The sequence below is a fragment of the Lampetra fluviatilis genome, chromosome 65 (assembly GCF_964198595.1).
Source record: "Lampetra fluviatilis chromosome 65, kcLamFluv1.1, whole genome shotgun sequence".
Taxonomy (NCBI): domain Eukaryota; kingdom Metazoa; phylum Chordata; class Hyperoartia; order Petromyzontiformes; family Petromyzontidae; genus Lampetra; species Lampetra fluviatilis.
The window spans coordinates 4,734,953-4,758,784 of NC_136339.1; the positions used below are offsets into that span (position 1 = coordinate 4,734,953).

The 23,832-nt window shown below is 58.1% G+C and overlaps 1 protein-coding gene across 1 annotated transcript in view; it reads right to left on the reverse strand.

The window, feature by feature from the left end:
- ATP6V1A (ATPase H+ transporting V1 subunit A) overlaps positions 1–21,762 on the reverse strand; it is a 29,789-nt gene extending 8,027 nt beyond the window's left edge. The window contains 12 exon segments of the mRNA XM_078882462.1: positions 794–908; positions 2,010–2,132; positions 2,502–2,610; positions 3,604–3,766; positions 4,686–4,837; positions 5,320–5,457; positions 7,539–7,733; positions 7,735–7,754; positions 8,931–9,059; positions 10,289–10,395; positions 15,172–15,209; positions 21,693–21,762. Of these exon segments, the coding sequence (XP_078738588.1) occupies positions 794–908; positions 2,010–2,132; positions 2,502–2,610; positions 3,604–3,766; positions 4,686–4,837; positions 5,320–5,457; positions 7,539–7,733; positions 7,735–7,754; positions 8,931–9,059; positions 10,289–10,370 (1,226 nt within the window). The 5' untranslated portion in view covers positions 10,371–10,395; positions 15,172–15,209; positions 21,693–21,762.
- Positions 21,763–23,832: the final 2,070 nt, after the last annotated feature.

A 23,832-nucleotide genomic window follows, 5' to 3' on the forward strand; every position in this document is an offset into this window, starting at 1 on the left:
GTGAGTGAGTGTGAGCGTGAGTGAGTGAGAGGAGTGAGTGTGAGTGAGCGAGAGTGAGTGAGTGAGCGAGAGTGAGCGAGTGAGTGAGTGTGAGTGAGCGAGAGTGAGTGAGCGAGAGTGAGCCAGAACGAGTGAGTGAATGAGTGAGTGTGAGTGAGCGAGAGTGAGTGAGCGAGAGTGAGCGAGAGTGAGCGAGAGTGAGTGAGTGAATGAGTGAGTGTGAGTGAGTGAGCGAGAGTGAGTGAGTGAGTGAAAAGTGAGTGTGAGTGAGTGAGCGAGAGTGAGTGAACGAGAGTGAGTGTGAGAGCGAGCGAGAGCGAGCGAGAGTGAGTGTGTGTGTGTGTGTGAGTGAGTGTGAGCGAGCGAGAGTGTATGAGTGAGTGAGTGAGTGGGTGAGTGAGTGAGAGAGTGGGTGAGTGAGAGAGTGGGTGAGTGAGTCGGTCAGTAAGAGTGAGTGAGCGAGAGAGCGAGTGTGTGAGCGAGCGAGCGAGTGTACGAGTGAGCGAGCGTGAGTGTACGAGTGAGCGAGTGTGAGTGAATGAGAGAGCGAGCGAGCGTGTGAGAGTGAGAGCGTGAGTGAGCGAGCGAGTGTGAGTGAGTGAGAGCGAGCGAGCGTGTGAGTGACAGCGAGTGAGCGAGTGTATGAGTGAGTGAGTGAGAGCGAGAGCGAGCGGGCGAGCGTGTGAGTGAGCGAGCGAGCGTGTGAGAGCGAGTGTGTGAGTGTGAGAGCGAGCGTGTGAGTGAGTGTGAGTGAGCGAGCGTGAGTGAGTGTGAGCGAGCGTGTGCCACCCACGCTCCCACGATGCTGACGCTGCCCTCGCGCTCCGGGTTGCCCAGGCACTTGACGCGCCCCGCACGCTCGTAGAAGGAGGCGAGACGGGCGCCCAGGTACGCCGGGTAGCCGCTGTCTGCTCGCACACACAGAGCCAAAGGTCCCCCGTGTAGCAGAGGTCGCAAACGGGTTTTGATTCCTTACCCGTACCCGCACCCGGCCGCACCAGGGTCACAAACGGGTACCCGTACCCGGCCGTACTCGTACCCTACCCGGCCGGGTATCAGGTAGGGTACGGGTATCGGGTAGGGTACGGGTATCGGGTACCCGATTGCCACCTCTGGGATGAAGCCATGTTGCAGGCGCTGGTGCGTTGATTCTAGGATCTTGAATTGTGAGAAGAGACAAGACGTTGGGAAATGAGTGACAAACGGTGACTCACCAGTGACTCACGGCCTACCCGTACCCGGCCGCACCAGGGTCGCAAACGGGTACCCGTTACCCGTACCCGGCCGGGTACCGGTAGCCGGGAATCGGGTAGGGTACGGGTATCGGGGGGTACCCGGTTGCGACCTCTGCCATGTAGCCTCTAACGCACCGTTGGGGCAAGTGCATTGAGTGAGCAGCTGGGAGTGAGTGTTTGCATTGGTTGGGGAGCGGTGGTGCAGTGGTTGGTGCTACGTTGCGCTACGAACCTGGCGAACCGAGTTCGATTCCCGCAGTCAGTGTGTGTGTGTGTTTGCGAGTGTGTGTTTGCGTGTGTGTTTGCGTGTTTGCGCGTGTGTGTGTGCGTGTGCGTGCGCGTGTGTGTTTGCGTGTGTGTTTTTTGCATGTGTGAGTGTGTGTATGTGTTTATGTGTGTGTGTGTGTGCGTGTGTGTGCGTGTGTGTTTGCGTGTGTGTGCGAGTGTGTGTATGTGTTTACGTGTGTGTGTGCATGTGCGCGTGTGTTTGCGTGTGTGTGTGTGTGCATGCGTGCGTGCGTGTGCGTGCGTGTATGTGTTTACGTGTGTGTGTGTGCGTGTTTACGTGCGTGTGCGTGCGTGTGTGTGCGTGTGTTTGCGTGTGTGTGCGTGTGTTTGCGTGTGTGTGCGTGTGTGTGCGTGTGCGTGTGTTTGCGTGTGTGTGCGTGTGCGTGTGTTTGCGTGTGTTTGCGTGTGTGTGCGTGTGCGTGCGTGCGTGTGCGTGCGTGTATGTGTTTACGTGTGCGTGCGTGTGCGTGTGTTTGCGTGCGTCACCGGCAGGCATCTCTGCGAGTCGTCCCGAAATCTCCCTCAAGGCTTCCGCCCAGCGGGACGTGGAGTCGGCCATCATGCTCACGTTGTAGCCCATGTCGCGGAAATACTCGGAGAGCGTGATGCCTACGCACGCACACACACGGACACACACGCAGACACACGGAGACGCACGCAGACACACGGACACACACGGACACACACGGAGACACACGCAGACACACGGACACACACGGAGACACACACGGAGACACACACGGAGACACACACGGAGACACACACGGACACACACACGGAGACACACACGGAGACAAACATAGACACACGGACACATACGGACAAACACGGACACACACGGACACGCACAGACACACACGGACACACACGGAGACACACGGAGACACAGACAGTCATGGAAGGCGCTGCTTGGTTAACAGCACTTGCCCCGGCGGTCTGGTGAAGGCTACCCGGGGCACCTTTGTGCGAGCGTCTCACCGGTGTAGATGGAGGCCTCTCGCGCCGCGACCGGCATGTTGGACGTGTTGGCCACCAGCGCCGTCCTCTTCATGATCGACTCCTCCTTGCCGTCCACCTCCATCGTCAACTACGGCAACAACAACATCGTCATCGTCATCAGCACAACCACCGTCGTCATCATCATCATCATCAGCACTACCATGGTCATCATCGGCACTGTCATCATCACTAGCATCGCTACCGTGGTCATCATCGGCACTGTTGTCATCGCTGGCATCGCGACCGTGGTCATCATCATCAGCACTACCATCATCACTAGCATCGCTACCGTGGTCATCATCAACATCATCATCATCATCACCACTACCATCATCATCATCACCACTACCATCATCATCATCACTACCATCATCATCATCACTACCATCATCATCATCACTACCATCGTCATCATTATCAGCACCATCATCATCACCACTACCATCATCATTATCACCACTACCATCGTCATCATCATCATCAGCACCATCATCATCATCACTACCATCGTCATCATCATCACTACCATCGTCATCATCACCACTACCATCATCATCACCAGTATCATCATCATCATCATCACCACTACCATCATCATCATCACCACTACCATCATCATCACCATCACCACTACCATCATCATCATCACCACTACCATCATCATCATCACCACTACCATCATCATCATCACCACTACCATCATCGTCACCATCACCACTACCATCATCATCATCACCACTACCATCATCATCACCATCACCACTACCATCATCATCATCACCACTACCATCGTCACCATCATCACTACCATCATCATCATCACCACTACCATCGTCGTCACCATCAGCACTACCACCGTCATCATTGCATCTCTGCAGTGTCGCCGTAATAAACCAAACCACCAACCCGACCAGCGTGAACCCCACCGACCCGGCAATTGTGAGCCTGCCGACCCGGTCATGGTGAGTGTCTGGCATAGCCATGACGGAACCACGGACCCGGCCACGGTGAGCCTCACCGACATGCCGTGGTGAGCCTCACCGACCCGGCAACGGTGAGCCCCCACCGGCACGCCGCTCACCTCGGGGAAGTCTCGCAGCACCTCGGACATCTCGTTCCCGCGCTCCCCGCAGCCCACGTAGATGATGACGTCGCTGTTGGAGAACTTGGAGAGCGACTGCGAGATCACCGTCTTGCCGCAGCCAAACGCGCCGGGGATCGCCGTGGTGCCGCCCTGCACGCAGCTGACACCGCCACCGCCACAACCACCGTTACATCAGCCACAATAACCGTTACATCAGCCACCATTGCATCAGCCACCACTACCAAAACCACCACGACCACCGCCACCAACCACAACAACCGTTACATCAGCCACAACAACCAAAACCACCACAACCACCGCCACCAACCACAACAACCACCATTGCATCAGCCACCAAAACCACCACAACCACCACCACCAACCATTACATCAACCACCATTGCATCAGCCACAACAACCAAAACCACAATCACCACCACCGTAATCACCACTGCAACAACTCCATCCATTACATCAACCACCACATCTATGGGTGACTATGGGCGACGAGGGGTGAGCGAGCGAGCGGGTGAGCGAGCGGGGCGAGCGAGCGTGCGAGCGAGCGTGTGAGCGAGCGGGTGACCGGGCGGGTGAGTGAGCGAGCGGGTGAGTGAGCGTGTGAGTGAGCGAGCGGGGCGAGCGTGCGAGCGAGCGTGTGAGCGAGCGTGTGAGCGAGCGGGTGAGCGGGCGGGTGAGTGAGCGAGCGTGTGAGCGGGCGAGTGAGTGAGCGAGCGGGTGAGTGAGCGTGTGAGCGAGCGTGTGAGCGAGCGTGTGAGCGAGTAAATGTGTCAGCGAGCGGTGTGAGCGAGTGGGTGAGCGAGCAAGCGGTTGAGCGAGCGGTTGAGCGAGCGTGTGAGCGAGCATGTGAGCGAGCGAGCGTGGCGTGCGAGCGAGCGAGCGTGTGAGCGAGCGGATGCGAGCGAGCGTGTGAGCGAGCGTGTGAGCGAGCGTGTGAGCGAGCGAGCGTGCGGGCGAGCGAAGCGAGCGTGTGAGCGAGCGAGCGAGCGTGTGAGCGAGCGTGTGAGCGAGCGAGCGTGCGGGCGAGCGAGCGTGTGAGCGAGCGAGCGAGCGGGGCGTACGGGAAGAGTGCGTCCAGCACGCGCTGCCCGGTGAGCAGGGGGTTGTTGGCGGGCAGCTTCTCGGCGACGGGGCGCACCTGGCGCACGGGCCACACCTGCACCATCGTGTGCTTCTCCTTGATGCCCTCAAACTCCAGCTCCAGCACCACGTCCTGCACACGGGGCGGGGCGGGGCAGGGGGGGGGAGAGAGTGGGGGGGGAGTGGGGGAGGGGATAGGGGGGGTAGTGGGGGGGGATACGGAGTAGTGGGGGGGGTAGTGGGGGAGGGGATAGGGGGGGGTAGTGGGGGGGGGGAGTAGTGGGGGAGTGGGGGAGGGGATACAGTAGGGAGAAGGGGGGGGGACATGGGGGGAAGGTAGGCGAGGAAAGGCCAATTAACCCCTTTTCCCAAAAATCTGTGAAGGCTATACGGGGGATCTTTGTCTCTGTGTGTGTGTATCTGTGCATGTGTGTGTGCCCGTGTGTTTGTGCGTGTGTGTGCACGTGCGTGTCCGTGCGTGTGTGCGTGCGTGTTTGTGTGTGTGCGCGCGTGTGTTTGTGTGTGTGCCCGTGTGTTTGTGTGTGTGCACGTGCGTGTGTGTATGTGTATGTGTGTGTATGTGCGTGTGTATGTGTGTGTGTGCGTGCGTCTCACGGAGGTGTCGTAGGAGCCGGCGGGGGCGATGTAGCTGACGGTGCCGCGAGCTCGAGGCGGCACCATGAGCCGGTGCTTGATGAGCGAGTTCTCAAACACCACGGCGTAGATGTCGCCTCCGGTCAGGTGACCTCCCACCTGCACCCACGCACACGCACACACACACACACGCACGCACACACGCACACGCACACACGCGCACACACACGCGCACACACACGCGCACACACACAAACACGCACGCACACACACACACACGCACGCACACGCACGCACGCACACGCGCACACACACACACGCACACACGCACACGCACGCACACACACGCACGCACACGCACACATGCACACACACGCACCACCATCACCACAAACATTCCCTGTGCAGCCTTAACACAGACTGCAGGGGCAAGTGCTGTTAGCGAGTAGCAGCACCTACGAAGTCCGGCACGGCACACGAGGGGGTGGGTGGCCAACACCACGCCGGCCGCATTTGTCTTTACTACGCACCGCACCAGGTACTCATAGGGGAGGCTTAGGATCGGTTCAAATTATAGTGCCCACTCACCCACTCACTCACCCACCCACCCGCTCGCTCCTCACCCACTCACACCACCCACCCGCCCACACCACTCACCCACCCGCCCACCCACTCACCCACCCACCCACTCACTCACCCACCCACCCCGCTCGCTCCTCACCCACTCACCCACCCGCCCACCCACCCACTCACTCACCCGCCCGCTCCTCACCCACTCACTCACCCCGCCCACTCTCCCGCTCACCCACCCACCCGCCCACCCACTCACCCACCCGCCCCACCCACTCACCCACCCGCCCACCCACTCACCCACCCACCCACTCACTCACCCACCCACCCGCTCGCTCCTCACCCACTCACCCACCCGCCCACCCACCCACTCACTCACCCGCCCGCTCCTCACCCACTCACCCGCCCACTCTCCCGCTCACCCACCCACCCGCCCACCCACTCACCCACCCGCCCACCCACTCACCCACCCACCCACTCACTCACCCACCCACCCGCTCGCTCCTCACCCACTCACCCACCCGCCCACCCACCCACTCACTCACCCGCCCGCTCCTCACCCACTCACTCACCCGCCCACTCTCCCGCTCACCCACCCACCCGCCCACCCACTCACCCACCCGCCCACCCACTCACCCACCCACCCCACTCACTCACCCACCCACCCGCTCGCTCCTCACCCACTCACCCACCCGCCCACCCACCCACTCACTCACCCGCCCGCTCCTCACCCACTCACTCACCCGCCCCACTCTCCCGCTCACCCACCACCCACCCGCCCACCCACTCACCCACCCGCCCACCCACTCACCCACCCACCCACTCACTCACCCACCCACCCGCTCGCTCCTCACCCACTCACCCACCCGCCCTCCCGCCCACTCACCCACTCGCCCACCCACTGACTCAACCGCCCACCCACTCACCCGCCCACTCTCCCACCCACCCACTCACTCACCTACCCACCCGCTCGCTCCTCACCCACTCACCCACCCACCCGCCCACTCACCCACCCACCCACTCGCCCGCCCACCCACTCGCCCGCCCACCCACCCACTCACCCCGCCCACCCACTCACCCGCCCACCCACTCACTCACTCACCCCACCCACCCACTCACCCACCCACTCTCTCACCCACCCACCCACTCTCTCCTCACCCACTCACCCACCCATCCACCTGCCCACTCTCTCACCCACCTGCCCACCCTCTCACTCAGCCACCCACCCACCCACTCCCTCACCCACCCACTAACCCACCCACCCACTCTCTCACCCACCTGCCCACCCTCTCACTTAGCCACCTACCCACTCCCTCACCCACCCACCTACCCACTCCCTCACCCACCCACCCACTCTCTCTTTCATCCACCCACCCTCTCATCCGCTCGCTCACCCACCCACCCACTAACCCACCCACCCACTACCTCACCCACCCACTCACACACTCTCTCACCCACCCAGCCACTCCCTCACCCACCCACCCACCCACCCACTCCCTCACCCACCCACCCACTCACCCACTCACTCACTAACCCACCCACTCACTCACCCACCCACCCACTCACTCACTCCCTCACCCACCCACCCACCCACTCACTCACTCCCTCACCCACCCACCCACCCACTAACCCACCCACCCTCTCACCCACCCACCCTCTCACCCACCCACCCGCATGTTCTTCTCGGGCTTGAACTCCCACTTCTTGTCTGCGCTGAGTGCGCTGACGTTCACTCCGCGGGGGATGTAGATGCTCTTGCTCAGCTCGGCGATGTCCTGCAGGGGCCGCTGGATGCCGTCGAAGATGGAGTTCATGACCCCGGGTCCCAGCTCCACGGACAGCGGCTTGCCCGTGCGCAGCACCGGGGTCGCCCACCGTCACGCCCGCTGCCAGCGCCGTCAAGGGCACAACCGCTCGGCGACGACAACCGCAACCACGGCAACAACCGCAACCACGGCAACAACCGCAAACAACAACCGCAACAACAACAACCGCAACGACAACAACCACAACAACCGTAACGACAACAACCACAATGACAACAACCACAACAACCACAATGACAACAATCACAACAACCACAACGACAACAACCACAACGACTACCGCAACAACCACAACGACTACCGCAACAACCACAACGACAACAACCACAACGACTACCCGCAACAACCCACAACGACTACCGTAACAACTGCAACGACAACAACAACGACGAAAACAACAACAACAATCACAAGGACAACAACAACAATCTCAAAGACAACAAAACCTGCAAAAACAACAACCGCAACGACAACAACCAGAACATATATGTACGTGCGTGTGCGTGCGTGAGTGTATGTGCGTGTGCGTGCGTGCGTGTGTGCGTGTACGTGCGTGTGTGTACGTGCGTGTGTACGTGCGTGTACGTGCGTGTGTGTGTACGTGTGTGCGTGCGTGTACGTACGTGCGTGTGCGTGTACGTGCGTGTGTGTGCGTGCGTGTACGGGGTGCGTGCGTGTACGTGCGTGTGCGTGCGTGTACAGTGCGTGTGCGTACGTGCGTGCGTGTACGTGCGTGTGCGTGCGTGTGCGTGCGTGTGTGTACGTGCGTGAGTGTACGGTGCGTGCGTGCGTGTGTACGTGCGTGCGTGTACGTGCGTGTACGTGTGTGTACGTGCGTGCGTGTACGTGCGTGTGCGTGTACGTGTGTGTGCGTGTGTAACGTGTGTGTGTGCGTGTGTGTGCGTGTGCGTGTACGTGCGTGTACGTGCGTGTGCGTGCGCGAGCGTGCGTGTGCGTGTGTACGTGCGTGCGTGTACGTGTGTACGTGCGTGTACGTGCGTGCGCGTGCGTGCACGTGAGTGTACGTGCGTGTGTGTACGTGTGTGTACGTGTGTGTACGTGCGTGCGCGTGCGTGTACGTGCGTGTACGTGTGTGTACGTGCGTGCGCGTGCGTGTGTGTACGTACGTGTGTGTACGTGCGTGCGCGTGCGTGTGTGTACGTGCGTGCGTGTACGTGTGCGTGTACGTGCGTGCACGTGCGTGCGTGCGTGTACGTGTGGTGTAAGAGAGGATACAGGTCTCCTCGTACACCTGTATGGTGGCCATCTCCCCCTCCAGGCGGATGATCTCCCCCACCAGCTCGCTGTGCCCCACGCGCACCAACTCGTACATCGCCGCTCCAGACATACTCGACGCAGTCACCACTGGGCGGGGGGGGGGGGCACGAGGGGGGGGGGCACGAGGGGGGGGGGCACGGGGCATGGGGGGGGAGGGAACAGAGGGGTGAGGGGGCATGGGGGGGGGCATGGGGAGGGAGGGTACGAGGGGGGGGTCACGGGGAGGGCAGAGAGAAGGGGTCACGGAGGGAGGGCAGGGGGGGGGCATGGGGGTGGAGGGGGGGCACGGGGAGGAGGGAATGGGGGGGGGGCACGGGGCATGGGGGAGGGAGGGCACAGAGGGGGGAGGGCACGGGGAGGGCAGAGAGAGGGGGTCACGGGGGGAGGGCAGGGGGGGGCATGGGGGGGGAGGGCACGTGGGGGGGGCACGTGGGGGGGGGCACAAAGAGGGGGTCACGGGGGGGAGGGGCACGGGGGGGGGGCATGGGGAGGGGCACAGAGGGGGGGGGGTCAAGGTGAATGGTGTATGAACCAATCCTGACCCCTCCCTTCCACCCCTGTGATCAGTGGTTGTTGTGGTCGCTGTTGTTGTGGTTTTGTTATCGTGGTTATGGTTGTGGTGGTTGTGGTTGTTATAGCTGTGGTGGTTGTTGTTGTGGTGGTGGTTGTTGTGGTTATGGTGGTTGGGTTGTGGTGGTGGTGGTTGTTGTGGTTATTATGGTGCTTGTTGTGGTGGTTGGGTTGTGGTTGTTGTTATAGTTGTGGTGGTTGTTGTGGTGGTTGTTGTTGTTATAGTTGTGGTGGTTGTTGTTATAGTTGTGGTGGTTGTGGTGGTTGTTGTGTTTATTATGGTGGTTGTTGTTGTGGTTGCCGTGGTGGTTGGGTTGTGGTTGTTGTTATAGTTGTGGTGGTTGTTGTTATAGTTGTGGTGGTTGTTGTTATAGTTGTGGTGGTTGTTGTTATAGTTGTGGTTGTTGTGGTGGTTGTGGTGGTTGTTGTTATAGTTGTGGTGGTTGTTGTTATAGTTGTGGTGGTTGTTATAGTTGTGGTGGTTGTTGTTATAGTTGTGGTGGTTGCTGCGGTGTTATAGTTGTGGTTGTTGTTGTTATAGTTGTTGTAGTTGCCGTGGTGGTCTGGTTGTGGTGGTTGTTGTGGTGGTTGTTGTGGTTGTTGTTATAGTTGTTGTGGTTGTTGTTATAGTTGTTGTGGTTGCCGTGGTGGTCTGGTTGTGGTGGTTGTTGTGGTTGTTGTTCTAGTTGTTGTTATAGTTGTTGTGGTTGCCGTGGTGGTCTGGTTGTGGTGGTTGTGGTGCTCACCGGGGCCGGACACGGCGTACACGAACCCGTAGGCGCTCTCCTTCTCCTCGTCGCGGATCTTGGCCAACTTGGAGAAGTCCATGGCGGCGGCGGCGGCGGCGGGTTCCCTGCAAGGCACCCACATCAACAACGTCGTCAGCGCCACCACCCTCACCACCCTCACCACCCTCACCACCCTCGCCACCCTCACTACCATCCACCACCCTCGCCACCACCATCACCACCCTCACCACCCTCGCCACCATCATCACCCTCGCCACCACCAACACCACCACTAGCACCACCCTCACCACCACCAACACCACCATCACCACCCTCACCACCCTCGCCACCATCATCACCCTCGCCACCACCAACACCACCAACACCACCCTCATCACCCTCGCCACCACCACCCTCACCACCCTCGCCACCACCAACACCACCCTCACCACCCTCGCCACCCTCACTACCATCCACCACCCTCGCCACCACCAACACCACCCTCGCCACCATCATCACCCTCGCCACCATCACCACCCTCGCCACCCTCGCCACCATCATCACCCTCGCCGCCACCAACACCACCCTCGCCACCGACACCACCACCATCACCACCCTCACCACCCTCATCACCCTCGCCACCACCACCAACACCACCACTCTCATCACCCTCACCACCCTCACCACCACCCTCATCACCCTCACCACCACCAACACCACCCTCACCACCCTCGCCACCACCAACACCACCACTAGCACCACCACCCTCGCCACCGACACCACCACCCTCACCACCCTCACCACCACTAGCACCACCACCCTCACCACCCTCACCACCCCACTAGCACGACCACTCTCATCACCCTCACCACCACTAGCACCACCACCCTCACCACCAACACTGGCACCACCACCCTCACCACCAACACCAACACTGGCACCACCACCCCCACCACCCTCATCACCCTCATCACCCTCATCACCCTCGCCACCACCGCCACCCTCGCCACTGACACCACCACCATCACCATCCACCACCCTCGCCACCATCGCCACCCTCGCCACCACCACTGACACCACCACTCTCATCACCCTCATCACCACCGACACCCTCGCCACTGACAACACCACCCTCACCACCCTCATCACCCTCGCCACCACCAACACCACCACTAGCACCACCACCCTCGCCACCGACACCACCACCCTCACCACCACCCTCACCACCATCATCACCACCACCCTCATCACCACCGATACCACCACCCTTACCACCACTGACACCACCATCACCACCACCATCACCACCACCAATACCACCACCCTCAACACTATCACCACCATCCCCACCACCCTCACCACAACCACCAATACCACCACAACCACCACTACCAATACCACCACCACCACAAACATTCCCCGTGTAGCCTTCACACACTGTAGGGGCAAGTGCTGTTAGCGAGTAGCACCTATGAAGGCCGGCACGGCACACGAGGGGGGTGGGTGGCCAGCACCACGCCCCGGCCGCCTTTGTCTCCCCAGTGGCGATGTTGACTACACACCGCTACACCGGGTACTCATTTGAGGCCAAGACGACCTAGGGGAGGCCCAGGACCGGCGTTCGTTGTGGCCACCGGTTCCAAAGCGCGGCATGACGTTAACCTCTGCGCCACCACCACCATGACAACATCTCCCCTCGGTGAGTTTAAAAAAAAACATCACTCACCAATAACCGTCAAGTTAATTAATAACCTGATCATCCTGGCAGAGAGTCACGTGGTACCTGGACCCAAGACAGAAGTTTCACATCAGCAGGAGGGAACTTCGTGTCTCGTTTTACAACAACACCCCCCGGCCACCCCCCGTTGCGCAAACGGCTTCCTAATAACCGCACGAGACTGTTCGCAGATGGCCGTGTCAGAGACGCTGAGCTGGCAAAATGAAAGATTATGTTCGAGACCTGGGTCTGGGTGTCTTTCACGCTCTCTAAAGAGGGTTCATAATGGCCGTGTCGGAGACAGTGAGTTGGCAGAACTGAGATGCTAGGGTTCGAGACCTGGGCCTGGGTGTCTTTCACTATCTCTAAGAGGGTTCATAACGGCCTTGTCCGAGACAGTGAGGTGGCAAAATGAAAGATTATGTTCGAGACCTGGGTCTGGGTGTCTTTCACCATCTCTAACGAGGGTTCATAATGGCCGTGTCGGGGACAGTGAGCTGGCAAAATGAAGATAATGTTCGAGACCTGGGCCTGGGTGTCTTTCACTCTCTCTAAGAGGGTTCATAATGGCCGTGTGTCGGAGACACTGACCCAGCACAACCCAGAATATGAATATCTATGTGTACTGGAGGAATGCGATGAGTGCTAAAGCTCTGTGTTTGCAGACCTCCAGTACAACTGAGAAGCATAGGTTCGAGACCTGAGTCTGGGTGTCGTTCACGCTCTCTAAGAGGGTTCATAACGGCCTTGTTGGAGATGCTGAGCCGGCAAAACCGAGATGAATAGGTTCCCCGGGTCTGGGTGTCTGTCTCTCTCTCTCGCTCTCATTCAGGGGGTTCGCAATGATGCTCTGCTAACCCAACAAGGTTCCTTGAACGTGCTCGACACCGCTGATGAGAGACACAAAGCCCCCCGAAACCGTCTTCTTGGTTCTTTCGGTAAAGTCACGTAGAAGGGAAGTAATAAAATAATAAAAATAAAACATAATAAAATAATTCTCACGACGTTTCGGCTACAACGCAAGCAGCCGTCCTCAGGTGGAGAACAGGTCTGTCGAGACGACAGCGTCTGAATGACACACCCCAGGCTTGGAGCGTCTATTTAAGCTGGGAGGGAGGAGGAAGAGCGCCTTGACAAAATTATTTGCATATCAAGAGGAATTTAGCATATTTATGGGAAATGCAGATATGCGATGAGTACTACTTGTGAAATGCGTAGGAGGTTTGGCGAGGGGTTTAAAGTCATGTTTAGCCCGTGCATTATTATTTTATTATTTCCCTTCTACGTGATGACTTTACCGAAAGAACCAAGAAGATGAATCCCTGCAGTCACGAAAACTTTAAATCGAAAATTCCCCCGAAACTTGCCCAAAGTTTTGTGCTTTCTGAATCAAACCCCGCTGCGTAACAACAGCGGTGCGGGGAGTCGCCGGGCTGGATGGCCACGAGGCAGATGTTGTTAATGACACACGGAGACAGACGCAGAGAGGGAGTTCAGCCCTTGGCAGGGCCAGGTGCCTAGTCAACTCGTGCCGCACAGGGGCAGCTGCCACTGGGCGTGCCCCCTACACATGGAGACGCAGAGCGGCAGTTCAGCCCTTGGCAGGGCCAGGCCCCGAGTCAAAAGATTGAACTTTGTTGACGCAGGAATGCTGAGGTGTGCGAAGGTGGGAGGGGCGGGAGGGGGGGGTGGGTTGTGGAGAGGGGGGGGGGTGGAGGGGGGAAGAAGGAGTGGGGGGGGGGGGTCGGTGTGGGGGAGAGGGGGCAGGAGTGGGTGTGTGTGGGGAGTAGTGGGGGGGTGTGGGGGGGAGGGGGGGCGTGGGGGGGGAAGGGGGGAGGGAGGTGTGGGTGAGGCAGGGGGGAGGGGGGGTGGGTTGTGGGGAGGGGGGAGAGGGGGTTGGAGGGGCGAAGGAGGAGTGGGGGGGGGTGAGGCGGGGGGGGGGAAGGTGGAAGGGGGGTGTGGGTGGGGCAGGAGGGAGGAGGGGGGGGGGCAGGGGGATGGGAGGATGAGGGGGGGGGGCTGCATGTGCCTGTGTGTGTGTGGGGGGAGGGGTGGTGGCTGTTGACGTAAACACGCCTCTCTCCCGCCCGGGCCCGGCTAGACCCGGCTGTAGGTGGTGCTCCCCCCCCATGCACCAGCACCACCCAGATCGCCGGCTCTCCCCCCCCCCCCACACCCCCAACACGCAGCGGCAGTGGCGGCGGCAGCAGCAGCAGCCAGAGGCAAGGAGACCTTGACAGTCAGTCACGGAGCGGCGACACCAACGCACTCGCTCACCCCGCCCACCGCTCACACCACCCGCTCACCGCTCACCCTGCCCACCCGCTCACCCGCCGCTCACCCGTCGCTCACACGCTCACCCGCTCACCCGCCACTCACCCGCTCACACCCGCTCACCCGCTGCTCACCCACCACTCACCGCTCGCCCACCACTCACCGCTCACCCGCCGTTCACCCACCACTCACCGCTCACCCGCCGCTCACCGCTCACCCGCCGCTCACCCTGCCCACCCGCTCACCCCACCGTTCACCCACCACTCACCCGCTCAGTGTGTGGCATTGGGTGGCACTGGGTGGTGGCACTGAGTGGCACTGAGTGACAGTGTGTGACATTGCGTGGCTCTCGACGTCAGACCGGTGGCCGTGTCGTTGTTCGCGACGCGGGGTTTTGGTGGTCACTCTGCGTGCACTTGCCCCAACAGCCTGTCGAAGGCTACATGGGGGACCTGTGCCTCTGTGTCCGTGCGTCTTTGTAATGCGGGTTATGCGTGTGTGCGTGTGTGCGTGTGTGCGTGTGCGCGTGTGCGCGTGATTGCGTGTGTGCGTGTGTGCGTGTGTGCGCCTGTGTGCGTGATTGCGTGTGTGCGTGTGCGCGTGATTGCGTGAGTGCGTGTGTGCGTGTGTGCGTGTGCGCGTGTGCGCGTGTGCGTGTGCGCGTGTGCGTGCGTGTGTGCGTGTGTGTGTGCGTGTGCGTGTGTGCGTGTGCACGTGTGTGTGCGTGTGTGCGTGTGCGCGCGTGTGTGCGTGTGTGTGCGTGTGTGCGTGTGCGTGTGCGCGTGATTGCGTGTGTGTGCGTGTGTGCGCGTGTGCACGTGTGTGTGTGCGTGTGTGCGTGTGTGCGCGTGTGCACGTGTGTGTGTGCGTGTGTGTGTGTGTGTGCGCGCGTGTGCGCGTGTGCACGTACCGGTGTGGAGTTGTTGGATATCACAGCAAAGTCCAGACCTACGCGGAGAGACACGCGCGTGCAGGTTATACTCGCGCGCAAAGACAAAGATCCCCCGTGTAGCCGCGACAGACTGTTGGGGCAAGTGCTGCTTACAGCAAGCAGTGCCTATGAAGGCCGGCACGGCGCACACGAAGGGCGGGTGGCCAGCGCCACGCCCGGCCGCCTTTGTCTCCCGAGTGCTGATGTTTACTGGAAACAGCATTCACGGCCGAACATTAAACAATCGGCGCTGATGCGCAGACACTAATAGCGGCAACACAAAATTAAAGACAAAGGCCACCCGTATAACCTGAACAGACTCTGAGGGCAAGTGCTGCAAGCGAGCAGCGTCTATGAAGGCCGGCACGGCACACGAGGTGGTGGTGTGGCCAGCACCACGCCCATAGAGACATACACACACTCGCTCACCCACTCGCTCACTCACCCACTCGCTCACCCACTCGCTCACTCACTCACTCACTCACCCACTCACTCACTCACCCACTCACTCACTCACCCACTCACTCACCCGCTCACTCACCCACTCGCTCACCCACTCACTCACCCACTCACCCACTCACCCACTCGCTCACCCACTCACTCACTCACCCACTCACCCACTCGCTCACCCACTCACTCACCCACTCGCTCACCCACCCACTCACCCACTCGCTCACCCACTCACTCACCCACTCGCTCACCCACTCACCCACCCGCTCACCCACCCGCTCACCCACTCGCTCACCCACTCACTCACCCACTCACTCACCCACTCACTCACCCACTCGCTCACCCACTCACTCACCCACTCACTCACCCACTTCCCCACACACTCACTCACCCACTCACTCACCCACTCACTCACCCACTCACTCACCCACTTCCCCACACACTCCCTCACCTACTCACTCACTCACTCAATCACACACTCACCCACTCACTCACCCACTAACTCACCCACTTCCCCACACACTCACTCACCCCACGCACTCACCCACTTCCCCACACACTCACTCACACACTCGGTCACCCACTCACTCACCCACCCATTCACTCACCCACTTACTCACTCACTGATCGACTCACCCACTCACCCACCCATTCACTCACCCACTCACTCACTCACACACTCACCCACTCACTCACCCACTTCCCCACCCACTCGCTCACCCCTCCGTACACACACTCACCTATCACTCGTTCGCCAACACACTCACGCATACCTGTCAAACCCTTATCAGTGCCCTACCTTATTACAGACCCATTCAGACCTTAATGGTCACCCCGTGCCCTTATAAATATCAATGTTCATCATACAAGTCTCATCGCGAGGGAGAAACACAAACAAAAGACACGTGTGGACCTGAAACCACAATTCCCCGTACAAGAATACGGGGTAAACCGTGTGGGTTGACACGGTGGTGTCACTCACTCACCAACTAATCCGCTCACCCGTTCGTGCATTCACTTACCCAACCACACATTAATCCACTCACTCACCCACTCACTCACTCACCTTCTCCCACCCACTGACTCATTCATTCACTCCATCACCAAAGCCAATCACTCACCCACTCACTCAACCACACACTCACTTATTAACCCACTACCTGCAGTTAGCACTGTTGGCTACATACGGTGTGAAAGAAGTTCAACATACATCCACACTCATGGACCACTCACAAGCCCACTTACTCACCCAACTCATGAATATGCTCACCCACCCACGACTCGCTCACTCAGCCACCATCAACTCCTCATTCATCCACCTGCTCGCTCATTCACCCACTCACTCACTCATCCACAAACTCGCCTACTTACTCATCCACCCATCGACTGACTTGCTCACTCAACCACTACCAACTCCTCATTCACCCACTTACTAACATACCCACTGACTCACTCACCCACTCACTCACTCATCCACAAACTCGCCTACTTACTCACCCACCTGCTTGCTCATTCACCCACTCACTCACTCACATATTCACCCAATCACTCATCCACGCACTCACCTACTGACTCATTCACCCATCGACTGACTCGCTCACTCAACCACTACCAACTCCTCATTCACCCACTTACTAACACACTCACCCACTCACTCACTCACTCATCCACAAACTCACCTACTCACTCAATCACCCACTCACTCATTCACTCACATATTCACCCAATCACTCATCCACCCACTCACCTACTCACTCAATCACCCACTCACTCACTCACATATTCACCCAATCACTCATCCACCCACTCACCTACCCACTCACTCACCCACTCACTCACTCACATATTCACCCAATCACTCATCCACCCACTCACCTACCCACTCATTCACCCACTCACTCACTCACATATTCACCCAATCACTCATCCACCCACTCACCTATCCACCCACTCACCTACTCACTCATTCACCCATCGACTGACTCGTTCACTCACCCACTACACACTCCTAATTCATCCACTTACTCGCTAACATATTCACCCACTCACTCACTCATCCACACATTCACCTACTCAGTCACTCACCCACCTGCTCGCTCATTCACCCACTCACTCACTCACATATTCACCCAATCACTCACTCACATATTCACCCAATCACCCATCCACCCACTCACCTACTCACTCATTCGCCCACCATCAACTCCACATTCATCACTCGCAACTCGATTAGCGCCGTTGGCAAAGTACGGTGCGAAACAAATTAAAAACACACTCGCTCACACACCGACCCACGTACTCGCTCACCCACACGGCCACTCACCTTGCTCCTGTGAACCACTTGATCACACACACACACACACGCAGAGAACTCTCGCAAACTCCCAGCTCTCAGCCTCCCCGCGACTTCTGAGTCGCAAGCAACTCCTCTGACTTGTGAGCTATCCCCCCACTTCCCGTGTCTCCCCCTCCCTCGCCCGCTCCACGTCTATGCCAGGCAGCAGCAGCAGAGGCCGGATCTCCCCGGGTGAGCGAGGGGAGCGAGAGAGGACCGGCACGGACCGGCAACGAGAAGAAGACAACGTGCCCTTGCCAGCGTGTTTACACAACCACAGCGGAGGCATTGTGGCCGGCTCTGGCTCCGCTCGGTCACTCACTCACTCACTCGTTCACTCACTCAGTGAGCGAGTCAGGAGATCAACCCTCTGCACGCCATTCTTCATTCATTCTCACTCACTCACCTGTTAAATCAGTTCACTTACTCACTCAGGAGTTCAACCTTTGCACGCCATTCTTCATTCATTTTACCGATAACCAACTCACTCATTCGCTTACTTTGCAAGCCAAACTTCATTAATTCTACCGATAATCCATCATCAGGTGTGAAATCCACAGCAAGAACATTTGAAAATTTGAAAATTTCTTGCTGTGGATTTCACACCTGAAGACGATTGCTTGTGTTGCAGTCCAAACGTCGTGCCCGTACCCTACCCGTACCCGGCCGGGTACGGGTAGGGTACGGGTACGGCCGGGTACGGGTACCCGTTTGCGACCCTGGTGCGGCCGGGTACGGGTACGGAATCAAAACACGTTTGCGACCTCTGACAAATGGTGGAAAGCCCGCAGCCATCATCATCAGCGTGCTGCTGTTACAATCTCCCAATGGTTTTCGACGATGTGGCAACTCTCGCTCACACACTGGTGATGTCTTAGCGGCCAAGTGGCATCCCCGCTCCCCCCACCCCCTCCTCTAAAAATGAGTGAAGATCACCACCCCCTGAGCATGCTTGTGTTGCAGTCGAAACGTCGTGAGAATTTTAATTGTTTTGTATTTTTATTATTTTATTATTTCCCTTCTAACGTGACTTGATTTCACACCTGATGACGATTGCTTGTGTTGCAGTCGAAACGTCGTGAGAATTTGTATTGTTTTGTATTTTTATTAATTAATTATTTACCCACTACGTGACTTTACCGAAAGAACCAAGAAAACGTTTAACTTCTTTCGCACCGTACGTAGCCAACCGCACTATACAGAAAATGGTTCTATAGAAATTAGTTTTCAATGTGGATGATTTAAAGGAACGCTCCAGACGGCCATCTGAAAGTGCACGATGCAGTGAGCATCTTGCAGAGAGGGAGAGATAAGGGAGACTCAGTCTGGCTCTATGAACGTCAAATATTAACACTGAACCTCTCATTATGCTAAGGGTGCCTGAGTCTGGTTGTATGAGTCTGTCTGGGTCTATGAATGGAACGCTAAACGAGCCCAAGTCTGGTTCTCAGGGCCTCAGTCTGGCTCCACGAGCCTCAGTCTGGCTCTATGAACGCCAGATATCAACACTGAACCCAAGAACGCTAAACGAGCCTCAGTCTGGCTCCGTGAGCCTCAGTCTGGCTCCGTGAGCCTCAGACTGGCTCTATAAACGTCAGGCATTTACACTGAACCCTGAGAATGCTAATGGAGCCTTAGGCTGGCTCTATGAGCCCGGGGCATCGCCCGTATTTGAGGTCAGATCCGGCTAAATCCAACATCACCGGCAATGCACACAAGCAGGTAAACCAGAATCACCACCATCGACATCACCACAATTGACATCAACATCACCACAATCACCATCAACATCACCACAATCACCATCATCATCAACATCACCATCAACATCTTCATCAACATCATCATCAACATCACCATCATCATCACCACCGACATCACCACAATCACCATCAACACCAAGTCACCAACATCGTCACCACAATCATCATCACCACCATCAACATCATCACCATCACCACAATCACCATCGACACCATCACCAAAATCGCCATGGCTATCTGCGTGATGAGTATATGGCTCTCTGTGTGATGAGTCTGGGTGGGGAGGGTGGGAAGGGGCTGGGTGGGGAGGGTGGGTAGGGGCTGGGTGGGGAGAGTGGGGCAGGGTGGGGGGTGGGAGGGGTGGGGCTGGGTGGGGAGGGGCTGGTCACCCCGTGGTGCCCTTATAAAACTCAACGTTTCACCTACTCACGCCGGCTTGTGCCCGCCCTCACAGTCGGGCATATTTGCGGAATACACCACGCCGCCGTTGACCCTGCAGGCCATTGACCGAGCAACCCAACGTGTTCCTACCAGCTCCCTCCGCAGGACAATGTGTTTAATGTCAGAGACTGAGAGAGAGGGCGTGAAGGGAGTGTTGTGGGGGAGCGGTGGCACATCGGTTAGCGACGTTGCGTCTATGAGCCCGGCCACCCAAGATTCGACCCCTTCTCTCTCCCGCTCACGGCCACCATCAGTGGCGAGTCTCTTAACCGAAGTATCCCAGCCTGACGTCAACTTCAATTGCAGCAAACGCCTCCATTCACCGGCGCGGTGAGGTATGGTCAAACGAGTATCCAACTCTCCCCCCCCACCCCCTCACACACACACGAAGCAAGACTTTAAATCCAGCAGTGGATTGGTAATGACCGATGACGATTTGATTTTATACAAAAAATATAATTTTTGACCTCACGGTGGCGAGACAGAGAGGAGAGACGTAAAGCAGAGGTCGCAATCGGGTATACCCCCCGATACCCGTACCCTACCCGATACCCGGCTACGCGTACCCGGGTACGGGTACCCGTTTGCGACCCTGGTGCGGCCGGGTACGGGTACGGGTAGGCCGTGAGTCACTGGTGAGTCACCGTTTGTCACTCATTTCCCAAAGTCTTGTCTCTTCTCACAATTCAAGTTTCTTAGAATCAACCCACCCACGCCTGCAACATGGCTTCATCCCAGAGGTCGCAATCAGGTACCCGATACCCTTACCCGGCCGGGTACGGTACGGGTACGGCCGGGTACCCGTTTGCGACCCTGGTGCGGCCGGGTACGGGTAAGGAATCAAAACCCGTTTGCGACATCTGCTTGATAATGACCTCTGACGATTTTATTTTATAACAAAAAAATATATTTGACCTCACGGTGGCGAGGCAGAGGGGAGAGCCGTGAGGGTTTTGCGTGGGGGAGCGGTGGCGCATCGGTTAGCGACGCTGCGTCTCCGAGCCCGGCCACACACGGATTCGACTGGCCCCCTTCCACCCCCACCCCCTCTCTCTCTCTCCAGCTCACGGCCACCATCAGTGGCGAATCTGCCCACAGCTTCTAAACCCCAGCACCGCCGTCAAAACACTGAAACCCCATTGACCGGAGCGGTGAAGTATGGTCAATCGACTACCCCCCCCACCCACCCCCATCGCATCCATACACTCGTACGAAGCGTTGGAAGCAAAAACCTCTTCACCCAATGCGTTGCTAATTAACAATAACTCCCGATTAATTGATAAACAATTGTGTAATTATTACGATTTATTAATTTAGTAGGCGGCGATGACGTCACCGCCTGCCCATTCAACCCGTCAATAAACGCAATTCACGCCGCATTGATTCGACGATTGTCGCGTTAAGATTTAATTGTTTGTGTTTATCTCGTTTTGGTTTGTTAACGATGCAAAAATGTTAATGTTTTAGGTGAATTTGAGGATTTTTTAATCTTCTAATTATCAAGCTCTTACCTCAGTCCCCCAAGTCAGCTGATCGCACACGCGCGGGGGATTCTGGGTGCGGTGGAATCGACTCTCGCGGTAATCGAAACGAATCGACTTCGATTCTGTTTTTCTATTGAAATCGCACACGCACCCAACGCTCACGCCCGTCGAGATTCGATTCTCGTTGACGGTAAGAGAATCGATTTGTTGCGTTGCTTAACGGTAGAGGAATCGATCCCGACTAAGTCACGCCCGATCTGGAATCGACTTCTCAGCTGATTGCGGTGAATTCGAGAAGCGATTCCTGACGTTAAGTCACCTCAATCGATTCCACTATTGACTGCGGCGCAACTAATACGGAATCGATCCGAACACCGTTAAAGAGAATCGATTCCGCTTTATTGTTTATACAAAGTTGTATACCCAAAGAAATCTAAATCTAGTCGACATCTGCGTGATCAATAAAGATTCTGATGCCAAGTGGATTCAACACTCGGAGCGTAATAATCGAATCGACTCCATGCATGACCGGAATCGATACCAATAATCGATTCGTATTTTCTTCGGTTAACCGCGGTGGGAATCGCAGCGCGGGTGGCGAGTCACGTGAAGCAATCGCTGACGTCATCGCTGACGTCAACAGTCACACGCCACAAACCCTCCCCCCCCTCTCTCATGAATATGCTAATTTCCTCCAGCCCCCACCCCTGCACCCCCCAAACCCCCCCCCCCTTTCCCCCCCCCGTGCCTATAACACATTGTCCTGCGGAGGGAGCTGGTAGGAACGTCGGGTTGCTCGGTCAATGGCCTGCAGGGTCAACGGCGGCGTGGTGTATTCCGCAAATATGCCCGACTGTGAGGGCGGGCACAAGCCGGCGTGAGTAGGTGAAACGTTGAGTTTTATAAGGGCACCACGGGGTGACCAGCCCCCCCCCCACCCAGCCCCTCCCCACCAAGCCCCTCCCCACCCTCCCCACCCAGCCCCTCCCCACCCTCCCCACCCAGCCCCTCCCCACCCAGCCCCACCCCTCCCACCCCCCACCCAGCCCCTCCCCACCCAGCCCCACCCAGCCCCTCCCCACCCTCCCCTCCCCACCCAGCCCCTCCCCACCCTCCCCTCCCCACCCAGCCCCTCCCCACCCAGCCCTTCCCCACCATCCCCACCCAGCCCGACCCTCCCCACCCAGCACCTCCCTCTCCACCCAGCCCCTCCCTCCCTCCCCACCCAGCCCCACCCCACCCAGCCCGACCCTCCCCACCCAGCCCCTCACAACCCTCCCCACCCAGCCCCTCCCCACCCAGCCCGACCCTCCCCACCAAGCCCCTCCCTCCCCACCCAGCCCCTCCCCACCCAGCCCCACCCCTCCCACCCCCCACCCAGCCCCTCCCCACCCAGCCCCTCCCCACCCTCCCCTCCCCACCCAGCCCCTCCCCACCCAGCCCTTCCCCACCATCCCCACCCAGCCCGACCCTCCCCACCCAGCACCTCCCTCTCCACCCAGCCCCTCCCTCCCTCCCCACCCAGCCCCACCCCACCCAGCCCGACCCTCCCCACCCAGCCCCTCACAACCCTCCCCACCCAGCCCCTCCCCACCCAGCCCGACCCTCCCCACCAAGCCCCTCCCTCCCCACCCAGCTCCTCCCTGCACGACGGACAGACGGACACAAGAATCCCTTGTGGGCTGGTGTAACCAGGAGGTTCCTACCAGTGAAAAGCCACCACAGCATATCATTGTCTCACCTGATGACGTCATCTGATGACGTCACCTGATGACGGACACTTGTGTTGCGACCGAAACGTCGTGTTTTTATTATTTTTTTCTACCCACGTGACTTCACCGAAAGAACCAGAGACGAGAGATAAAATATTGACTTGCAGAAAATAAACAATTACATGTTTTCATTCATGGCCAGTGTTAGCGTTCATTAAATAACCCTGTGTGTCCTGACTTTTGTGCCACCTATGTGGGTATGTAAGTCTACGTGGGTATGTAAGTTTACGTGGGTAAGTTTACGTGGGTATGTGTGTCTCTGCTACTGGCAAAGGAGGTTCCAATGGTGTAAATGCTTGACCCCGAGCTCTCGTACTCTGATGGTGCGTTGTCTTTGAGTTGTGCGCCTTTTGGCGTCATCTGGTCCAACACCATGTGAGACTAGGCTCTAAAGA